Below are 24,268 nucleotides of genomic sequence, written 5' to 3'. Positions count from 1 at the left end.
GGTGATTTGTCTCCTTTTATGCAGGATAATTATAGATGTATGGGATTCTTCTGGGTTAATATCTATATCTAAATGATTCAAAAATCTTAGTATTTGATATAATTAATTAGAGTATGTGTGTCTTACTAATGAGGTGTCATAGAAGGACTTGCTGCTCAGATTGAACCTTAAGCTAAATATATACCTTGGTGAGATTAATCTTTGCAAGTTTATGAAAATGAATTTATATATTTAGTGCCTGTTTAGCCCCCATAATATTAATTTATGCTAATAAGTTACTATCTGGAGATAGTAAATTTGTAAATCAAAATGTCCATTTTTTTTTTTTGGTCTTTTTGAGACAGGGTGTTGCTATGCAGTTCAGGCTGACCTTGAGCTCAAAATCCCAGGCTGGTCTCCAATTCCCAACGATCCTCCTGCCTCAGCCTCCCTAGTGCAGGGATTACAGGCGTGTACCACCATGCCTGGCCAAAATGTCCATTATTAATTTACAGTAGGGATATACCTTTCCAGTAATCAGTATTTTAAGTGTGGGCATCAGGAATTTCCTTTTAAGATATTAGAGTAATTAAGAAACAGGACAATCATACACTTGGCTTGGTCAGTGTGAAATAAGATCAAGGGCAAATAGATCATCCTGAGAGCTTTTACCAAGTCGGTGACAGACCTGGCCATTATTCTAGTGATTGGGATGCTGATGGATGTCTGTGGATCTCTCCACCAGAGATACCCAACATGATCTGCAGAATTTTTCAGTCCTTCTCAGTATTTTCAGTATTTCTGATCCTTTATATACCAAAAAAGAAAACTTTATCATTATTTTTTGGTGAATTTTTTAAAAATATGTTAGTTTATGACTTTAAAAATCACTGAATGTTAGAACCAAAAGAGAACCTTGAGAAACTGAAACAGAAAACAACTGTGTAGCTTTCCCAGTGTCACGTGTGCACTTCGTCCACTGTTGAATTGCATATTATTGCTTCTTGGTAGAAGCTAAAGATTTCTTTATGTTAGAAGCTTGCATCTCAAACTGTGTTCTAGAGACATACCCCAAATCTGCTCCTATTAGGCGGTGTCTTTTTTTACTAAAAGCATATGAATAGGAATATGAAGTCTTTAGTCGAATTATTGCCTAGAGTTATGACAAATCTTTATTTTAATTTTCATTTCCCACTGTGATATTTTCTAATTGATGCAGATTTTGTGGATGCATTTTGAGGCTCATAGCTTCTTCACGTATTTTTCTTTATTTATATTTAGTACTGTATTGTTTTCTCATGCAGCAGATATTAAATGTCCTCATTTCTACTATATATTTGTAATCTTTTAAAATGTTTTTATAATTGTAATGCATTCTAAAGTTCATTTATATTTTGTTAGGTTATTCCGTCCTCCCCAAAAAGCAGTTTTTAAATTAATATTGTGATTTGTGACTTAAACTTGAGTGATAATATATTTATTTTCTAAATAACTAAGCACTGACCACATACTGTCTTCTATTTTACTGGCTATGCCTTCTTTCTAAATTTAGAATTGTGAAAAGGAAAAAAGTATAGAACAGCCTTCTTGTAGTTTATAACTTAAAACTGTTTTTTTAAGGCTAAAGTACAAGTATATATTCACTTTTGTTTTCTTTATTTTAGACAATATGTGCACTTATTTGTGGATGTCCAATTGTGAAGCCAGAATATTTCACTGAATTTGTTAAAGCAGTTCAGTCCAAGCAGCAGCCTCCACAAATCGAAAGGTATATTATATATTTCAAATATAATAAGGTATGGCACTGATTTTACTTACTTAGTAAGACACTTTCAAAATTTAAGAAAATTTTAAGAAGGGCTACAATATAACTGAGTGCAAAGGTACTGCGTTTAATCTCCAGTGCTGCTCCCACAAAAAAGTTGCTAATTGCAACAATATTTGGGAAAATTCACATGTACTAGATTTTTGTTGTTGTCAACACTTGTAAATTCATGAACCATCAGACTAGGAAGTCTGTTTGCTATATATATTATGTTAGTGATGGTTTAAGATAATAGTAATTATGGTTGAGAAAAATATTTAAGCCGGGCATGGTGGTGTACGCCTGTAATCACATTACTCGGGAGGCTGAGTCAGGAGGATCATTGTGAGTTCCAGGCCAGCCTGAGCTACAAAGTGAGCTTAAGGCCAGCCTGAACTGTATAGTGAGACCCTGTCTCAAAAAGACAAAAAGAAAAAAGTTGACATTTTCTTCAGATTGCATAATGAAAATGCTGGAGGCTTAAGTGGTAGTTATTTTCAGTTAATTTAATAACAGGCAAACTTCCTTACTTAAAAATACATGTCAGTAGAGTATAGTCTGTATATCATAACAGATGGTATATTTGTAAACTCATCTTTGCAGGACAATTTTTATTACTTGAAGAGGTTTTAAAAATTAACATGCTTTATAAAATAAAAAGAGTTTTATGACCAGTTTTAAACTATTACTAGCAGTAATGAGCCATTTTTTCCAATGCAGTTTTTTCAGGGACTATACACTTATATTAATAGTAGATGTCGTCTTTCAACGGTAGCCAAAAATCAGATTTTTCTCTTGATAAGTTTGATCAGGAAAGTTTTTTATATTTTATAACCTGGTGAACAGATGATTAATATTTTTGAACTCTGGGAAAAGAGTCCTTTTTTTGTTGTTTAATTTTAAAGAGAGGGAAAAAACAAAAACAATACAGAATCTCAAAACAAGATAATAGGAAATTAACAGTGGTTGTTATATTGCATATTGTTATCTTTAGAGTAGTTGTTCAGATTACAAGATACAGGCGTGCAAAATTGACCAAACAATATAAGCACAAACCATTCCTTTCAGTGAACTAATAGCAATTAGTAGTACAGTTATCTTAGCTATCTTTTATATACATAACAACCCAAATGCCCATCAGCCGAGGAATGGATGAAAAAGATGTATTTTTATACAATGGAGTACTACTCAGCTATAAGGAAAGATAAACTTGAGGCTTTTATAGGTAAAGAGATGCAACTAGAGAACATACTCATAAGTGAAATAAACCAGACTCACATGTTTAAACATTATATTGCCTCTCTAGTGTAAGAACCTGAAAGAGTAAATAAATCCAAAAGGTACAATAGGTATTGTGAAAGGGAAAGAAACTGCTCAAAAGAAAAGAAAACTGGGATGGGGCAAAGAAGAAAAGAAGGGAAAATTTTAAAAAAAAGATTCTTCAGTTTTGTAATAGATTATTCATAACCTTTCTTGAGTCTTATAAGCTGTGATAGTAATGAAACACGGATCCCTCCTCAAGAAACTTTATTTGCATACTATAAACTTATAGTATTTCAACATGGTGACATTTTGCCCAGAAGCTCACTGATGAATCTCTCTGGGGGAGTCCATAATTGGTGTGAATAATAATCCTGGCTGCAGAATGTAAGCCATTGTTAATTCTAGATTACTAGAAGGCAGAGGATCTGATAGGTTTTACTACTGATGATGTCTTCTATGATCTTGGAAATTTTTTAATTTGTCACTAAATCCACCTTTTTTTTCAGATTGTTAGGTCTGTTTAATCTGCAGCTGTGTTTTTACATAAGTTCAGCATTTTCTTTTGGTCCAGTTTCTAACAATATTAATGTACATTGCTACATTAAAACATCTCTACTATAAAATTATTGAGTAAGTTTTACTTCACTGTTGACCAAGAAAGGCTGTTACATTGGCTGATATTGGCAATTGAGAATCAAGTTTTCAGTGTTACTTTAAAATATGTACTCACTTGCCTTAATAGATTCCTATACCTGTCTGGATCCATTTTGGTATACTATTGAAAACTTACTTGACTGAGTGCTCAATTATTAATAGAAAAATAATTATTTTAAATATTAACTGTAGGGCTGGGGATTTAGCTCAGCGGCAAAAAGCGCCTGCCTGGCAAGCGCAAGGTCGTGAGTTCGGTTCCTGGTACCGGAGAAAAACCAAAAAAAAAATAAATAAATAAAAAAAATAAATAAATATTAACTGTAGTGAGTTACAGAAAGGAGGTAAGCTGCAGTGACTCCTTTAATTGCACAAATACCTCTTTATTCTGAAAAAGCATCATCACTAGTCCTGAGTTTAAATTAGGATGTATACTATAACATCTTTACCTAGCAAAAAAGTACAGGCTGATTCAGTACAACTATCTTTTTATCTTTGTAGTGCCATCAAGAAACAGGGTAAGGCAGAGTTACAGCTTCACATACCTGACATGATTTGTGATACCTCATTGTTGTAAACCATCCTCAAAGTACCACTGTAGATAGCGCTATTCTGACTCCATTTAAAAGGAGTATTTAATTTTGTAAACTGCAGTGTGGGAAGGGAAGTTTATTAAAGATGTATATATCTGAATGTAAGAAAATTTCCCCTTAGGAGAAGCAAGTCGACTTTTGAGGTGCTCTCAGTTTATTTTAAACAGATACTCTAGATCCTTCAAGTTAATTTTTGCACTCTGAAATCTTGAGAGATAAAGTAATATTTCCCTCCTGAAGCAGAGAATAGGCTGGCTTATAGATCATTATGAAAATCACTGGTTCCAAAGTTCAGTGTTCCTTTTTCTGGTGTCTTGCTTACTTTTCTTTCATTGCTGAGACAAAATACCTTGCCCAAAATTAAGGAAGGAAAGGTTTATTTAGCTCACAGTTTGTGGAGGTTTCAGTCCATACTCAGCTGGCTCCACAGCAGAGTGACACATGGCAGAGGATAACAGTTCATGGCGGCAGAAAACAGTAAAAGCAACAACAGCGAAAAGGGAGCGGCAGAGAGCAAGCCTCTTTCCCTCCCTTGTATTGTATACAGGCTTCCCACCCCAGGGCAAGTGTAGCACTCACACCCATAATCCCAGCATTGCACCATGCATCAATCATAAACTCTAGAAGCCTGCTCTATGACTGCATGAGGCTTTGTGGGGGGCATCCAGACACAAACCATAACATCTGGTAACGTGAACCACTATATGCATCTTTTGTATCTTCTTCATGGGACTGGGTTGGGAAAAACTTACCACAATCTTTCAGTCTTTTGTAATTTATATAACTTCTGATTCATATGTGTTTAATATGTATTCATATTGTCTACCTTGGATTATTTATTTTGAGAAAATGGAAAATCAGTTCTGCTATCATATATGGCTTCTGTCTCCATATTTCTGGAAAATACATTTAGGTGCTTCTTATCATTTTTGCCCTGGATAACACACAAAAAATTTAAGCCCATCATGAGTGCACACACGTGTAGTCCCAGCACTCAGGAGGCTGAGGCAGGAGGATCAGTGTGAGTTTGAGGACAACCTGGCCTACGTAGTAAATTCAAGGCCAGCCCAAAGTACATAGCAAGACCCTGTCTCAAAAAAACCAAAAATCTTAAAAATGGTGTTATATAAGTTAATCTTTTGTATTATGATATAGTTGCTCCATTTACAAATTTAATAGTAAATATATACAGAGTTGTATATAATAGTAAATACATACAAAATAATGATAAATACAGAGTAGTATATAATTATAGTATTCTTCAATTATTTTTGCAGTTTCTACCCACCTGTTGATGAACCAGCTATTGGAAGTAAAAATATTGATCTGTCAGGACGACAGGAAAGAAAACAAATCTTCAAAGGAAAAACATTTGTATTTTTAAATGCCAAACAGGTAATACTATAAGCTAAATTTTCCCAAAGAAACATTACAAGGTCAAATGTATTAATATTCATTGATAGCTGTTAATGCTTTTTCTTTGGGATTTCTTGTAGATATTTGAAGTAGGGGAAAACTGCACCAACACCAGAACAAGTCCTAACTTGTTCAGTTAGTAAATACCTTCTGTCTGCCTAAATAAGAATTCCAAGAGTTTCTTTTGTAGGAAAAAAATCGTGCATGTAGTCCCACACTTGGAGAGGCTGGATGGTAAGGAAGGGCAGTAGTGGCCCGATGTGTTTGCAAGGCCGTAGTCACGTGTGTTGACCTAGGGATTTTCTCCTCAGCATGGAAGCTCATATGACCCAGACAGGAAATAGCACGAATTCCTCTATTTTGGTTCCTTTTTTCTTGCATAAGAAGGGACTCAAAAAATTAATTGTGACTATTACATTATGTTTTTAAAAATATTTTTTTCCATTTTCAGCATAAAAAATTAAGTTCAGCAGTTGTTTTTGGAGGTGGACACACTAGGTTGATAACAGAAGAAAATGAAGAAGATAGTTTTTTTTCAGCTCCTGGAACTTGTGTTGTTGATATAGGAACAACAAATACACAGATCTTAATTCCTGACTCCCAGAAAAAATGGATTCAGTCAATTATGGATATACTCCAAAGGTACTAATGAATTGTTCTTCACTAGTTAAAAAAATCCAATTAAGAGATTTTATATGTAATTGAATTTTGTTATACTCTGCTTATCAATATAAATGTATATACAAGAATTATTATTATAAAGGTTGTATCACATAGTTTACTTGAGAACTAATTGTGACTTGTATGCCAGAAAATGGAGTGTCTTTATACATATTTTACTTAAATATTTTATGCTTTTTTTGTTGATGAGTAGAATTTGAGCAATTCACCACGCTGAATTAAAAAGTAATACAAAGGTGTTACCGTTTGTGTCTGAATGTCTCCTCAAAGCCTCATGAAGTCATGGGGTGGGCTTTTACAGTTTATGATTGATCCATGATCCAATGCTGGGATTATAGGTGTGAGTGCTGCACCTGCCCTGGGGCAGATACTTTGCATATGTAAGGGAGCGAAAGAGACTGCTTACTGCCATTCCTCCCTTTTGCTCTTTCCACCTCTATGAACTGTTGCCATGTGCTCACTCTGCCTTGCAGCCAGCCAAGTGTGGACTGAAACCTCCACAGACTATGAGCTAAATAAACCTCTCTTTCCTTAATTTGGGGTGTCAGGTATTTTGTGTCAGCAACAAGAGAAAAGTAACTAAGACAAAAGGTTTTCTACAAAAAATGTTGGGGACTAGGGATATAGCTCAATGACATAAGTGCCTGCCTGACAAGCACAAGGTCCTGAGTTCAATTCCCAGCATAAAAAAAAATGTTTAGGCTGAGGTCAAGACTCAAACTAAACTCCTTAGAAATTGCCTGGAACTAAAATGTTGATTATTACCCATTAAAAAAATACACATATTGCCAGGCATGGTGGTACATGTAAAAGCCCTACCACCGACATCAAAGGTTCTAGTTTATTTCCCAGTTCCCACCCCTGCTGTAGGGTTAGATCTTCATGTTTACCATTTCTGGAATGTATGGTTGTAAACGCCCTGCCCTTCCTGGACTCCCAAAATGTATTATGAATGCTCTATCCCTCCTGGATTCTCGGAATGTACTGTTCCTGCCATTTAAAAAAAAAAAAAAAAAAAGAGAGTCCCCTCATTGTTACAGATGTGACATGTGTTTGCCAAACAGAATGTGGTTTTAAGGTTTAAAAACTGCTCTCGTCCCTGGATCGGGACTGGTCTGCTTCTTCCCTGCGTGGAGGTTCTCAGTCAGTCCCTGGCTAGGAATAAAGGCTCCTCCTAAATTCCAATTGGCCGTCCATTCGTCTTGGTGTTTGTTGGACGGTACCATTTGGTTCGTTTCTGGTTGTGAGTCCAGAACTGTACAGATCTGTAATACTAGCACTCTGGGAGGCTCAGGCAGAAGGATTGAACTTTGAGGCTAACCTGGGCAACTTAGTGACTTAGCAGGACCATATATCAAAAGTAAAAATTTTAAAAATAAGATGTAGCTCAGTGTACAGGCCCTGGATTCAGTTCCCAGTACTGATACAGGAAAATAAAAACTCCCAAACTGAATGATATGTGGGACAAGTTCATGTTCTCTAAAATTGAAGAATGAATTTTAGGAGTAACAGAGGTTAAGAGCAGAATATACTTATTGAGGGAAAGAAAAGAAAGCTTCTGTCCAAGAGAGGGACAGAAGGGGGGTCCGGGTGGGTTACCCAAGACTCTGTCTTTTCTAGGGACTTTTATAGAGCAAAACCAAGAGGTGAGGTGCGTCCAAGGTAGGGGAAAAATGGACAAAAGTATGGTCAGCCAATAAGAATTGTTCAGGTAAAATTGATTAAATTGGGATCAGATGGGGAAGCGAGTCACTTAGCAAGCGGGCATGAATACAGAACAGGGGCTTTTCCTGTAAGGGGATGGGTCAAGGTGATCGCTACCTATTTAGAATATCAATCCCTGATGTCCATCCCTAGTGGGGTATGTGAGTGTACTTGTTTAGTCCTTTGTCTCGAGGTCTGGCCCACAGCAAATATGTATCTTTTATGTTGGGTCCTTCGAGGGCCTGGCCCTGCCTGACTGCCTGTAATATTTCTGTCTAACTCAGCTGCCTGTAACAGTACCACTAGAAAAAAAAGACATACAAAAATTTCTGTTACCCTTATTTGGGCTGCTGTGGAAAAGCAAAGGAAAAGAATGTCGGATGACGTAGAATAGTGCTTGTAGTAGAGTGACTGTAGAAGAACTACGTCAAGGGTTTTTCCCTAGACCCTATTGGTATTCAGTGGTCTTAGCATTTTTTTAAGCCAAAAAAGTATTGGCTTGACCCTCTGATAATAAATTTCTATTCACCTAGCCAAAAGTAGTTGGGACCTAGAGTTTTATATATCTGAAAAGCTCATGGGCAGTTTCCTGTAAAGGATGGATTTTTTCCTAGCCCTGGACTTCTGATTATGGAATTCCTTTTTTTTCTTTCACACATTTCTTGAAGGAAATGTAAAATTTTAATCATTTGTTTTATATGTTACTAATGAAGATATATTAACTAGTGTTTAAAAAAATCTTGTGTAACAAATACACGATCTTGCTACTACAACAAATGTACTATGTTATCCTAGGGTCTTAGATCAAATTTGTGAGCTTTTTCCTGTTACTAGTTGTTTTTTTATCATCTCACCTGTTCACTAGGCCTTGCCCAAAAAATAAAACAATCTGCCACTAATTACTGTATATGGTTCCGCTAGACCTGTGTCCCACTTCAAGGAATAACTGTCATCTTGAATCTTGTGGTCACTAGCTGCTATGAACATTATTTTACATAAGTTTTTATTTCACTGGAATAAATGCCCAAGAATGAAGTTGCTATTTTAATTGCATATTTGTGTATTATTTTTGACTTGTAGATGTTACCTGTTTGTTCTTTATGTTAATCCTTTTCTTATTTATGTGCATTGCAAAATCTATTAACACTTTATAAATTAACCTGTTCAATGCGTTGAAAAGTAAAAACACTAGTTAAGCATGACAGCCCATTCCTATAATCCCAGAATTTACAGTGACTAAAGCAAAAAGATTGCAAGCACAGGGCCAGCCTGGGCATCTTAGCAAGACCCAATCTCAAAATTTTTAAAAATATATAAAAAGGGCTGAGTATATAGTTCAGTGGTAAATACACTGAATTTGATTCTCAGTACTGTACTGCCAAAAAATCTAAATTTTAACATAGTGAAAATTACCCTTTTCTTTTACAGTCACTGATTTTTATATTTTAATACTTCCTATGCACAGATTTTAAAAAGATACCTATATTTCTTGCTAATTATTACTAGTATTTTGACATTTTGAGTTGAAATTTGTTTAGAATGTATCAGATTCTGTTTTATACCAAGGTTCATACATGCATGGCTTTGTTTTTTGGCTTTGTTCCTTTCATCAATCTATGCTTCTATGTACTAAAATAGTTACTATACTCTTTTTTTTTTTTTTTTTTTGTACTACACTCTTTTAATTATTGTAAATTTGAGTAAGTTCTCATGGTTGTAAAGACAGGTCTTTTTCTGCCCTTCAGAAGACTCTTGACTATTCTTGGTTCTTTATTTTTTCCTACACATTTAATGTTATCTTTTACAAAGCCTTGTTGGATTAGGAATTCCTTTGTCTCTAAATTTATTTGAGGAAAATGAATAGTTTATATAATTTTAATCATTTCTATTCATGTACATGGCATCTCTCTCCATTTATTTAGGTTTTTAAAATCTCTTACATAGTTTTATACTTTGTGTACAGAGATCTTTAATCTTTCATTAGTTTATTACAGGGTAGTACATATTCTCTGGTACTGTTATAGGTGAATGGCATTGTGTCTGCATTTTCTAGGTGTTTGTAACATACACAAATTCATCTGATATTTATTCTTCTTAGGGTCATCCATCTTGCTAGACTTTTTATTTCCTTTTTTTTTTTATCTTTTTGAGAGAGGGTCTTACTATGCAGTTCAGACTGACCTTGAGCTCGCCTTGTAGCCCAAGCTGGTCTTTTTTTTTTTTTTTTTGGTTTTTGGTTTTTGGTTTTTGATTTTTTTTCTGGTACCAGGAATTGAACTCATGACCTTGCACTTGCCAGGCAGGTGCTGTGCCATGACCTTGCACTTACCAGGCAGATGCTGTGCCACTGAGCTAAATCCCCAGACCCCCAGGCTGGTCTCAAACTTGCAAGGTCCTCCTACCTCAGCCTCCTGAATGTTGGGATTACAGGCGTGTGCCACTACACCCAGCTTTTATTTCTAATTATCTATAGTTTCTTGAAAAATATATAAAGCCAGGTATGGTAGTGCATACCTGTAATCGCATCACTCTGGAGACAGGCAGGAGGATCTCTGCGAGTTTGAGGCCAGCCTGGGACTACAAAGTGAGTTCAAGTACAGCCTGAAGTGCATAGCAAGACCCTGTCTCAGAAAGACTGACTGACTGACTGACTGACGAAATAAATAAATAAATGTTTTATCTTCCTTTTTAATCTTTATGCCTCTGATACCTCTTTCCTTTTTATTCTGTGCCACCTGAGACCTCCAGAACAATGTTGAAATAAGATGCAATAGTAGCCATCATTATCTCATTATTGACTTTTAAAGAAATGCTGCCCACGTGTCCCCATTTGGTGATACAGTTTCTGTGTAGCATTATTACTCATTGTATTATATTAAAAATTTTATCTTTATAACTAATTTACATCAAATAAGAGTTTCAAAAAAACCAGTAGGTTAATAAAATACTAGTCTGAACTGCTGGAATTATATACACAATAGGTAGATCCATGCCATTACTTGATTATTATATTTTTTTAAAGTCTTACTCTTTTCTAGTATAATAATGTTATAATTGTACATTTTGGACCCAATTTAGTTAATTTGGCACATACAAATTACTAATAATTTTACATTAATATAATCACTTAAGACATCTTTGCACTGATTATTAAAAGTTTTCTTGTACCTCTTTCAAATTTGAGTTATAGTCTCTACATAGCATTATATTTGTTATATTAAATGTTTGGTAAAGTCAACCGTGTTACAGAAAATAGACTCACAATAAGATTCCTTTAATATGATACCTTAATATATGTAAACTTGATAAAAGAACTGCTGCAGTAAACTTACGCACAAGTATAGATACAGTGTATGTAAGGTTATTTCTCCCTTCTTCCCCACTCCCCTCTTCTTTCTCTAAGATTTTATCTTAGATGATAGTAATCATAGATTTGTTCATAAAGGTCTTTTTTTCTTCCATCTAGCTAATACTGTTTTCTTATTCTGAAAATTACAGAACGTTAGAACTGGAAAGACCTATATCCTTTACTTTAGCCTCTTATTTTATAGATGAAGTTAACTGAAGTATTAAAAGGTGTGGACTTGTCTCAAGGTAACACTGATCCAATATGCTAGCACTCTGTGCATTTCAGATTCTGTCCATATCATAACTTTCAGATATCCCTGAAAGTGGAGGATAAAAAGGAGAAGGGTAGGGGATTTATGAAAATAGAGAAAAGAATTAAGATGTGTTATGCACATGTACTAGTTCCCCACAATAGTGCTAATATTTATGTACTCCAAACATGTTATTAATATAAAACATTGATTCAGCTTGACCATTTAAATAAAAGCATAATTATATTACCCTTACATTTTTTTTCTAACAGGCAGGGTCTTAGACCTATTCCTGAAGCAGAAATTGGATTGGCAGTTATTTTCATGAGTACAGAGAATTACTGTAATCCTCAGGGCCAGCCCCACATAGGTAAAGTATTATTTCATTGATTCTTTAGCAACTTTCTTATGTAATTGGTAATAGACTGTATGCACTTTACAGTTACATTTGCGAAATATGACCATATTTCCTTTCTAAATTTGTCTCTTTCTATATTAATTTACTTATGTAAGAAGTATCTCTTGCCATGTTCTAGAAACTATTCAAGGTATTGAAGATTCATTGGTGAATAAAGAAGATCCCAATTCTTGTGATCTTTATATTCTAATGCTCAAGATTCAAAACTAAGCAAACACACACACATAAGTTTGGGTACAAATACAAAAGGAAAGTAAGGCAAGTTGAAGTGATAGTGTCAGGAAGCAGGCTCTTGTAGCCAGGTGGTCAGGGAAGGTCTCACTGAAGATGTGATATTCGAACTTCATGCATCCTGAAAGAGGGGAAAAGACGGACGTGTGGAGAGCTGACCTCATTTCTGGTAGAAGGAGCAGATCACTGTGATGTGGAAATGAGACTATGGAGATCCAAATTGGAAGTGGGGAATGAGCAGAAAGCTATTCTGGAAGTGCTCAGAGAGATAGTCACTGTTACCCTTTAATTGTGTTTGGTTCTTTGTATCCACAAGTTTTATACTGAAAAGCAACTAAAATTGCTCAAAAACATTTAGGGGAAAAATGGATCTATACTGAGCACGTACAATTTTTTTTCTTACTTTCTAAATATAACAATGTTTACTTAGCATTTACATGGTGTATTGGGTAGTATAAGTAGTGAGGATTCAGTGTATATGTGAAGGCAGGTGTAAGTTATTTGCAAATGTGACGCCAGTTTATATGAGGGACTTGAGCACCTGAGAATTTAGTATCTAAATAGGGGCCGGGGGGTTCTGGAACCAGTGCTCTGGATACTTAGGGATGACTGTATTCTTATACCCTGTTTTTTAGAAATAAGTTGATTTTACTATTATAAGATGGTTTATTTTTTCTTTTCTTGCCTTTTTTATCAGCACTAGAGGTCAGATCCAACCCCTGAGAATGCTAGGCCAGTACTCTACCACTGAAGTATCTTCAGTCCTTTTTAATTTTTTTTAAATTTTGAGACAAGATCTCACTAAATTGCCCAGGCTAGCCATTCCATTCCTCTTGCCTCCACAGGCACTTACCATCATGCCTGGCTTTGAACTTTTCTTCTTCACGTTAGAGAGTTTTAAATTTTTTTTTGTAGCAACTTCCCTCTTCCTTTGCATAGCGACCATCCACTCTTGTCCTGTGTACATTTATTTGCTTCCTGAGTTCTTCAGTTATTTCTCAGTGTTTACTGGACTTTGGTTAACAGAGACAAGTTAGAGAACATCACTACCTCATTTTTCTCTACAGTCCAGCTCAAAAAATATATCCCAAAAGAGGTGCTTGAACTAAGTTGCTATTCTAGTAAGTAAATTTTGAAGTAATCATCGTAGTTTGTAGAATAGTGAAAAATGTCTAAAATGATGTAATATGCCTTCATTTCAAATAATGTGTTTCTTTTCAAAATAATAGGCCAAATTGGTTGTGATTTGTGTAGATATAAGGTAGATGTACTTTCTGTGGGGAATAAATGTAAGTTTTTGGTCTCCTGCCTTAAAACATTTGAATTAGAATTTAAGTGGATTTTACTTTTTAAGTTGGTAATACTTTGCAGCAAAGATTTGATGTATCTGTAAAATCATTTGGTTTAGACAAGTCCATTATAGATGTAATAGGGTAACAGGATACTGTAGATGATTTTGGTGAGTGTTTCTTAGCTCTGCTGACTGGAGACAGCCATGAGCTACATTACTTAGCATGCTATGGATGCGATAATCCCCCCAGCATGGTACAGTCCTAACAGTTTGCAGGGATCAAGTGTCTGTTTTGTGTTGAGTGGTTGTGATTTTTTTCTTTTCACTTGTGTGATTTGCAGGATTAATGACAACGACGCCAGGGCCAAGCCTTTCACAAGGCTGCTCAGTCAATGAAAAACTAATGCCAAGTGCTCCTGTGAACACTACAACATACGTAGCTGATGCAGAATCAGACCTGGCAGATACGTGGTAAAACTGTTAACAAAGTATTATTTTTATTTTATCAGTAAATCAATACTGTTTTCAAGAAGAAAAGTCAGTGTCTTTATCCACTCATCTCAGGTGAAAGGCATGCCAGAGAAAATAAAATCATAGGAGAGGAGTTAGCAGATTTCTGTAAAGAACCAGTGAGAAAATACTGTGTTGTGGTGAGCTCTTTGTCTCTGTCTTCACTACTTGATCCTGCCATTGTGGCATGGAAATAGCCATAAACACCATTTAACTGAATAAGTGTGGCTGTGTCCCAGTAAAACTTTATAAAAACAAGTGACATATCTGATTGGATTTGTAGGCTGTAGTTATCCAGCCTAAGTCTTGTCTTAGGATTTTTTTTGTACCTTATAAATATACATGGAAAACTAAAAAGAATTGTACTTCATGTGAAGTACAAATTTGAAAAAAATTTTAAATGTTTTGTGAAATAAATTTGAAATGCAGTAGGTGCTGATCATTTGCAGTTTACTTTCTGTAGTTTTAGTTACCCATAGTAAACCATGGTCCAACAACATTTATGAAAAATACCTGAAATAAGCAATTCAGAAGTTTTAAAATGTGCTATGTGAGTAGCACGATGAAATCTCTTGCCATCATCCCTTTGTTCATATGTCCAAGCTGTATATGCTCCCTGCCTGTTGGTCACTTAATAGCTATCACAGTTAGCAAATCGACTGTCTTTGGTATTGCAGTGCACATGTTCAGGTAATCCTTACTGGTATCCTCACACTATATTATAGTGTCTGTATAATTTGTCTCACTTCCTTTCATCACTTTCATCACTTATATTATCTCACATCACAAGAAAAGTGAGTTTAGTAATTTGAGGAACAAACCACAATCATATAACTTCTAATATAATGTGATCATTCTGTTGTTTTTGTTATTCTCTTACTTACCTAATTTATGTGTTACACTTTATCATAGTATAGGGTAGAATGTACTATATAGAGAGCTAAGTACTATCAGTGGTTTCAGGAATCCTCTGGGCTCCTTGGAATATATCTCTCACAGTTGGGGGAGGAGTCTACTGTAAATATATTTTTTATGTGATGCTGTCTGTATTTAAATATTACTTAATAATTTTGGTGATGCTTTATAGGCTGTATCTCGCTGTCTAAATAGTTAATATTTGTCCATGAGGATAGTTTTTCAGTGGTTTTCTATTTTGAAAGGGGTTCTGTGTTTTTTAGTTTTTTTTTTTAATGGGAGGCATTAGCTCTTTTGTGTTCTATGGTGTTTTTCTTAATAATAGTCTATAGGGAAATGTATTTATTTTAATGTTTAATACACTCATGTTTTACATTGTAGCCAGATTTATCTTTAAAGAAAATCTAGTAATGTTTTGAGAGTTACTACAACAACAGCTTTATCCCTGAGGTTTTTCTTTATGTGTATGTTTAGTCAGCTGGGTTTTTTGGTGAAAAATAGCAAAGGCAGTATTTGTTCAGACATACATTGTAAAAGTCTATGTTTAGAGTTTAAAATATTTTTAATAGGAGTTTAAAATATTTTTTTCTGGTAGTCTAGAGCTGTATACTAGAAACTGCTATCTAGCTAGATATATCAGTTCATCTAAAATAATGTAAATACTATTTATGATAGTGGATAAAGGAGTTTATTTCATTCTTCATTTTTATTATCATACTTTTACATGGGGATAATTTAAAACTATGAAATAAAAACAATTCTGTAGGGGGCTGGGGATTTAGCTCAGTGGCAAAGCGCCTGCCTGGCAAGCACAAGGTCATGAGTTCGGTTCCTGGTACCGGAGAAAAACCAAAAAAAAAAAAAAAAAAAACAATTCCGTAGAATTATCACCTAATTTATTACAGGATAATCAGCTGATATTCCATGTACATTTGACAGTTGTTTTATAGGTGAGAGTATGTCCTATATGGGATAAAGAAGGGTAAGGTATCATTCTTCAGGGCATTTAGTTGACAGAAGATCTTGAAGTGGTAAAATCTATTCACTGAATTATTAATAAAGATCATCTTCTAAAATTATGTTACATTAGAACTATTGAAGGATCTTTGGTTTTGGATAAAAAAGTGTTGCTAACTTGATGGTTACCTTGGATTCTTTTCTTTCGTTACAGTATGTATCCCAGTGAAAAGCCAAAAGAAATGAAAATCTCCAGAATGGAACAAAAATTCGGAACATTTTCACAAGAAATGTCCAGTATAAAAGAACCACCCAAAACAAGCTCCAATAATAACATAGTATCAAGTACTCTAGTTAGGGCAAAAATGCAAAACTATCAGCTTTCACCAACTAATTTCCCAAGTGTAAGTAAAAGAGATCGGGCTTCTCAACAGCAACAGACAAATACCATTAAAAACTACTTTCAACCATCTCCCAAAAAAAGGTACGTTTAAAGTAACACTTGTACTATGTCTCGAAAAACCCTTAGTATTTTTATATTGCTGTAGAGTAGTAGTCTCCTTAGTCTGTTCAGCTTAAGTACGCTTCTGTGGAAAGCTGTGACCCTTGGACTCATTCCCTCAGAAATGTACCAGTCTCCTTCCCTGAGACCATTAGACAGCTTTTCCTTTATCTTTCATATAAAATAAAAGCTGTTTTATTTTACTGTTTTATTTACTGTTTTATTTACTGCATTCTCTTGAAGAATTCACCCATACCCAAGTTCACTAATCACATTTCTGCCTATTTCCCTTGATCACCTTTCTCGTGAGGTAAAGTTAGCTTGCTACTTCTCCTTTGTCACCCCAGGTTCTTATGAACAGTTTCTTGTCAGTCCCTCCCTTGCTGTCTACATCTGTTGCCAACTCCTAACTTCAAACTCATCACCTGAATTATTACAAAAACTTTTCAGTCGGTGTTTCTGTCCTGTACCCTGTTAATAGAATATCACCTTTAATGTTCCAATTCAGCATGACTCCAATAAATTCATAGAGAAAAGAGACTCAAGCCTGTACCTTCTGTGGGCCTTGAAGCAATCAATCCACTTAAACGGTGTTCAGTACATACAGCATTAAGTGAATGATATGATGTCGTTTAAAATATTCTTAGTGATATATTCACATAATATTTACAGTATACAGCTATCTTGGTTACTTTTCTCTCATTGCTGGGACAAAATATCTGACACCCAAAATTAAGGAAGGAAAGGTTTATTTAGCTTGGGGGAGACATCCAGACACAAACCATAAGAACAGCTGATGCCATATTCTAGATTTAGCTACATGGTTTATTATCTTGAATCTAGCTGTCATTAATTCATTAGGTTATATTCCTAGGTTCATTTTTCCATGCCCACAAATTCTTTCTACAGTATAAAGTGAGGTACTGTCTCCTGGGAATAGGTCCTTTATATTTTTCTTCTTTTTCCTCCACATTGATTTGTCAGCTAATCCTACTTCAGAGAAGGTAGAAATGTCCATATTCCTTTAACCAAAGGACTGTCAGTGTTACCCAAGCAGTAGAATGTGTGAATTTTGTACAGTGTTTAACTTTTTAATTTATTTTTTGTTTTTTTTTTCTTTTTTGAGTCGGGTGTCTCTGTAGTTCAGGCTGGTTTTGAAATCACTGTGTAGACCAGGCTGGCCTCAAACTCACAGTGATTCTCTTGCCTCGGCCCCCTTGCATACAGGGATTGCAGGCATGCACCACCATACCGGGCTCAGATGTTTGTTGATTTCCAGTGTAATCAATATATTAGGAACAGATTGAAAATTATATGGAGGCGGGTCATAAATATTGCCAACTAAAAAACTTACTTAACTGTATTCCTTTTCTGGTTTTGTTTTCTTTTTTAATTTAAAGGGAAAGGGATGAAGAAAACCAAGAAATGTCTTCATCCAAATCAGCAAGAATAGAAATGTCTTGTTCTCTTTTAGAGCAAACACAACCTGCTATAACCTCACTGTGGAAAAACAAAGAGCAAAGTCTGTCTCAGAATGAACCTATGGACACAAAATCAGAAAACTTATTTTCAGATGATGTTGACTTACAATCCAGTGTGAAAAGCTCTGCCAGTAAATCTCTTTCTACACAAAATCTAAGATCAAAGAAAAGAAAAGAAATTGATTTTTCCATAGAAGATGAACAATTGGAGCAGTTTTTCAAGAACACAAGACCAGAATTAGAAATGGAAGTAAAAGTTGAAAAAGAAGAGAAAGATGTTGATGTTAGAAAAAAGCCAAGGATGGATACAGAAACAAATAACAATTTTGATGATGAAATAGTACTAGAAAGTGACAAGATAGCTGTAAGTAACATTTTAAATGAGAAGTAATGCAAATAGAAACTTAGAATGTTAAAAAGTACTTTCAATCTTGTATTGAGAGCATCCATTTTGTCTACTTGAGAGAAAAAAAATAATGTCAACACTTAGTATTAAGTATAAATTTGTTAGTAGATGGGGTAAAATAATACCCTGATAAAATACAGTTTATAAAATGATTATTTTTATTTATAAGTATGCAAGGGGAACAGTGATTCTTTAACAGTATAAAATGAAATCACATAAAATTGCCATGCATGATTATTTTGATAGACTTTTACATTAGGCTATGAAATTATAAAAGATATTCTTCCATCATTATGATGGTAGGAGATGCTTTAATAGAATAAATAGGCAAAAAAGTGAAAGGAATTAGTATAACAACTGCTGTTTCTACCACATAAATTTTGAAGATAAAGCATGTATGGTATCAGTAGGGCTTTTTGTTCTTTAATGTTCTATTTTCATAAATGTTGATAATTTATCCACTTTGGCTAAAAAAGCTCTTTGTTTTGCTTCCTGTTTTATGTATCGGTAAATTGACCTACTGCCTGTAGTCAGTCTGGTTAGCTCATTAGATGAGAACAAAGATAGGATGAAATCATAGTTTTCTGATTATGCAGCTGGACATGGTGGTCCATGCCTATTATTCTGAAACTGTGGGAGCCTAAGGCAAGAAAATTGAAAATTCCAGCCTAGCCTAGGCAACTAACTTCTTAGAGAGACCCTATCTTAAAAATTTTTTTAAAAGGTGGAGATATAAGATAGAGATATAACTCAGTGGAGGCACCCTGTGTTCAATCCCCAATACTGCAAAAGTAAAACATCTGATCTCCCACATGGGTGCACTCTCTCTCGTGACACTGGTCATCCCCTCCTATGACAGCTACAAAGGAGGACAAGAGTAGATGAAAGGGTGAAGACTAAATGATTCAAAATTAAAATTGATTCACTACAGCAGTTGAAAATCTAGTGTGTATCAAGCACTATGTAAATCGTAGCTGCTGTTAAAAAACAAAGGCTATGACCTATCTTAACTGTATATTGCTATACAAGGGAATCTTCATTATTTGTTACTTTTTTATTTTATGGAATAAAGGTAAAACAAAATTTCCTAACAAAATAGGAGAATAACAATCGATAATATAGTGCACAATGTTATCTTTAAAGTAGTTATTCAGAGTACAAGATCTGGACATTAAAATTTTCTTCAGTTAATATTGGCACAAACCTTCCTTTTCAGTGAACTAGGAGACACTAATAAAATAACTGACTGTTTTTTTTCCCTTTTCCCCTCTCTCCATCATACTTCTCCTTTTCCTTTGAATAATTTCTTCCACTCACTATATCCATTATATACCTTAGACACTATTCACTCTCATTTTCTCACACTAGGGAGAAAATAGGATGTTTGCACATGTGAGTCTGATTTATTTCACTTGTAAGCATGGCCACAGGTTGCATCCATTTACCTTACACGAGTCTCAAGTTTATCCTCCTTTATGGCTGAGTAGTACTCCATTGTATAAAAATACCACATCTTTTTTACTCATTCCTTGATTGGTGCACATATATTGCTATGCTATAATGTTTTTAATGGTTCTGGGAAGATAACCAGAAGGGGAATAGCTGAGTCAAATGGGACCCCCAATTCTAGTTTTTTAAGGAATCTCCACAATGATTTCCACAGTGGTTGCACTAGTCTGCACTCCCACCAGCAGTGGAGAGTGGTTCCTTATTCCCCACAGCCCTTCTAGCATTTGTTACGGCTTGATTTCTTGATAGCCATCCTTTCTGGGGTGAAATGTAATCTCAGTGTTGTTTTATTTTGCATTTCTTCAATGACCAATGGTATTGAATATTTTTTCATATATGTATTATCATTTGTATTTCTTTATCTGAGAAGTGTATATTCATCTCAGATGCCCATTTTTGGAGAGGGTCCTTGAATTTTGGGGGTCAGATTTTTTTTAATTCTTTATATGTTCTAGATAGAAGTCCTTTGAGGGAAACTGGTTAAAATTTTTTCCCACTCTGCATTGTCTTTTCACTCTTTTGGTGATTTCTTTTGATGTGCAAAAAGCTTTTTAATAAGATGAGATCTCAGTTGTAGTTTCTTTGAATTATTTCCTTGCACTCTGGGTTTTGTTTATGAACGCTCTGCCTACACCTGTGTCTTCAAGATTTCTACCTACTTTCTCTTCCAATAGGTTTAGTGTTTCTGTTTTAGTATTTAGATCTTTGATCCATTTTGACTTTGGTCTAGTGCATGGTGATAAACATGGGTCTAGTTTTAGTCTTTGGCATGTGGAAAGCCAGTTTTTCCAGCACCATTTATTAAAGAGGCTCTCTTTATTCCAGTGAACATGTTTGGCCCCTTTGTCAAAGATAAGGTGGCTGAGTGTGCTTGGAGTTGTTTCTGCATCTTCTAATTTGTTCTACTAGCCAGGCGTGGTGGCACACGTCTGTAATCCTAGCACTTGGGAGGCTGAGGCAGGAGGATCGTTGCAAGTTCGAGGCCAGCCTGGGCTACAAAGTGAGCTCAAGGCCGGCCTGAACTGCATAGCAAGACCCTGTCTTGAAAAGAAAAAAAAAAAAAAAAAAATTTGTTCCACTGATCTTTGGATCTGGGTTTTTTTGTTTTGTTTTGTTTTGTTTTTTTTGCCAACACCATGCTGATTTTATCACAGTAGCATTGTAGTATAATCTCAAGTCAGGGATTGTGATGCCTGCTGCCTTGCCTTTGTTGCACAGAATTTTTTTTGCTATTCTAGGTCTCCCCTGATTCTAAATGAATTTTGGGAATGTTTTTTCTTATATGCTAATGGTATTTTGATCAAAATTGCATTAAATCTGTATAACAGTTTTGGGAGTATGGCCATTTTCACAATGTTAGTTCTTCCTATCCATGAGCAAGGAAGAGCCTTCCATTTTCTTATATCCTCTTTGATCTCCTTTTTTAGGATACTGTAATTTTCAATGTATTTTACTTTGTTAGATTGATTCCTAGGTTTTTTTTTTTTTTTTTTGGATGCTATTGTGAAAGGTTTGATTTCCTTTTTCTCTCAGTGAATTTGTTGTTTGTGTATAGGAAGTCTATTGATTTTTGAGTGTTAACTTTGTATCCTTTGTATTGTAACTGAATTTGGTTATTAAATGTACAAGTTTGGGGCTGGGGATTTAGCTCAGCGGCAAAAGCGCCTGCCTGGCAAGCGCAAGGTCGTGAGTTCGGTTCCCGGTACCAGAGAAAAACCAAAACCAAAAATAAATAAATAAATAAATGTACAAGTTTTTGGGTATAGTTTTTGAGATCTTCTATGTAGAGTATCATGTCATCCACAAATAACAGTAATTTAACTTCTTCCTTCCCTATACTTATTCCTTTGTTTCTTTTTCTTGTCTAATTGCTCTGGCTAGTGTTTCCGGAACTGTATTGAATAAGAGTGGTGATAGTGGGCATCCTTGTGTTGTTCCTGATTTTAAAGTGAAAGCTTTCAGTTTTTGATGTTAGCTGTTGATTTGTCATAGATGACTTTTATCAGATTGAAATAAAGACCATCTATTGCAAATTTTTGTAGGGTTTTTATTATAAATGGGTGTTGGACTTTGTCAAATTTTTTTTCTGCCTCTGAGAGGATCATGTGGTTTCTGTCTTTGGCTCTGTTAATGTGATGTATTATATTTATAGATCTGCATATGTTAAACCATCCCTGCATCCCTAGAATGAATCCTTCTTAATTATGATGTATAATTTTCTTGATAATTTCCTGCATTCTGTTTGCCAGTATCTTACTGAGGTTTTTGCATTTATGTTCACTAGGGAGATTGGTTTGTAGTTCTCTTTCTTCTTTGGGTCTTTCTCTTATTTTGGTATGTGGGTAATACCAGGATTACAAAGTGAGTTTAAGGCCAGCCTGAACTGCATAATGAAATCCTGTGTCAAAACAAAACAAAACAAAACAAAGAATTCCTTTGATTTTTAAAACTTGTGTAATTAAGGGCTCAAGTAAGGTAAGATTGGGTTTTTTGTTGTTGTACTTTTTTTTTTTTTGCCTATGAAAGAAACCTGAAAGTAGATAATCAGGTTGCTGTCCCAGGTGTTTGTTTGTCTTCCTGCTCTTTGAGATTACACCTCCAGCCATCAAGTCTGCCTTCCAGATGTCTTAATCCATTTTCTATTACTATGAAAGAAATTTGAGATTGGGTAACTTATAAAGCAAAGAACTTTAACTGTTTCAGAAGCTAGAACTCCAGGATCAGGCAGCTTCTCAGAGAAGGGCCCCATACTGCATCCTACTGTGATGGAGAAGTGGAAGGGCATGTGGGTGCATGTGGAAGGGACAAAACACTGGAGGTGGCCTCACTTCATAACAACTCACTCTGTTACTAATCCAGTCCCAAGAAGACCTGTTCCTCCCTCTTAGTGACCTGATCACCTCTTAAAGGCACCACCTCCCCAGACTGCTACAGTAGTAATCAAATTTCAACATGAATTTATGTAGCAGTTCTTGGAGGGGGTGAGAACAAAACATCTTTAAACTATAGTACTAGGAAAGATGAACATAGAGATAGGAAAGGTAGAGACAGGAAAAAGCGTTGTCCAACTGAATCCTGCCTACTTTCTAAGGTGCTTTCTCGAAACCGTACTCACTGAATTTTGGTACTGGCCAGGATTTAGTCATGGTCTACACTACTGTCCATCCTTCACACCAGTCTAGAAGAGAGCCATTTATATCTCTATAAAGCCATGTTTATTCTACTTATATTATCAGTTTACATTTTCACTTTTTCTCCAGACTATACCATAGTCTGTTCTTAGGTTATTTAATATATTATAAGCATTTAGTCTTTTAAAAGTTTGGCCCTATTCATATAATTTTGACCATGGTTTGAAAAATGTTTTTGTTTGTAGTACATTTTTCTTCAATGTTTATTTCTCATTTTATGATACTTTTTTATTTTCTTCCATTACTTTCATCCTATACTTAAACCTTTTTTTACTAGCCTTTTTTTCTTTTCCTTAAATGTTCTTCCAGGTTGGTCCACTTCCAGTGAATACAGATCTATGTGGTAGTGATTGTGGTTTTGGTAACAGAACTGTTTGTCCATCCTGTATAACTGCTAATTGATGTTCCTAAGCAGTGCACATTCTCCCAAAGCTCATGTCACCAGGTGTTGGTCACTAGAAAGCAGGTTAGAGAAAGACAGGAACTAAGCACCACATATCCTTTACATAGACACTACTAATCAATCTTTCATGGGCCAGAAAAGACCTGTCATTTAGTATCTATGGTTTACATGATGTATACCAATATCGGACAATATAACTATTTTATTTTTACAGCATAATTCTCTTTATACTTATTTTACTATTTCAAAACTTATGACATTTTAAGTGAAAAATAAGTACAAACCAAGTACTATATGAGATGTTTGGAGAGTGGTAGCATTTCATTATCATATACTTGAAGGTGTGTTAAAAGTGAAATCACTGTTCCAGCACTAAATGCTTTTATTTATTTATTTATTTAATTTTTTTTTTTTTTACTAAATGCATTTAGTAAGAATCTAGTTCTAAAAGTGTTTAGCCTGTAGTCTAAGAGATTTTTAGCCGGGTGTAATGGTGCATGCTTGTAATCCCAGCATTTGGGAGGCTGAGGCAGGAGGATCATTGCAAGTTCAAGACTAGCCTAGGATATATAAGTAGGTTCAAGGCCAGCCTGAACTGCATAGTGAGACCCTGTCTCAAAAAAACAACAAAAAAAAGATTTTTAAAGTTTTTTTTTATTTTGAGATAACTGCTGATTCACATTTTAAAATTGATACAGAGAAGGGCTGGGGATTTAGCTCAGCGGCAAAAGCGCCTGCCTGGCAAGCGCAAAGTCGTGAGTTCG

General features: G+C 35.1%; 1 protein-coding gene across 6 annotated transcripts in view; it reads left to right on the top strand.

Annotated features, from left to right (window-relative positions):
* The window catches only part of Nbn (nibrin), a 39,564-nt gene that overhangs the window by 4,980 nt on the left and 10,316 nt on the right, over positions 1-24,268 (top strand). For all 6 annotated transcript variants that reach the window (XM_005381759.2, XM_005381758.2, XM_013512756.1 and 3 more), the window contains 7 exons: positions 1,644-1,747; positions 5,568-5,685; positions 6,158-6,348; positions 11,963-12,060; positions 13,972-14,101; positions 16,227-16,496; positions 17,915-18,359. In XM_005381759.2, coding sequence (XP_005381816.1) covers positions 1,644-1,747; positions 5,568-5,685; positions 6,158-6,348; positions 11,963-12,060; positions 13,972-14,101; positions 16,227-16,496; positions 17,915-18,359 — 1,356 coding nt within the window. The remainder of the gene's footprint in view (positions 1-1,643; positions 1,748-5,567; positions 5,686-6,157; positions 6,349-11,962; positions 12,061-13,971; positions 14,102-16,226; positions 16,497-17,914; positions 18,360-24,268) is intronic.

This window comes from Chinchilla lanigera, unplaced genomic scaffold, assembly GCF_000276665.1.
Source record: "Chinchilla lanigera isolate Chin_1 unplaced genomic scaffold, ChiLan1.0 scaffold00016, whole genome shotgun sequence".
NCBI classification, from domain to species: domain Eukaryota; kingdom Metazoa; phylum Chordata; class Mammalia; order Rodentia; family Chinchillidae; genus Chinchilla; species Chinchilla lanigera.
Note: the sequence above shows the minus strand (reverse complement) of the source record. Positions and strands in the feature narration are given on the sequence as shown.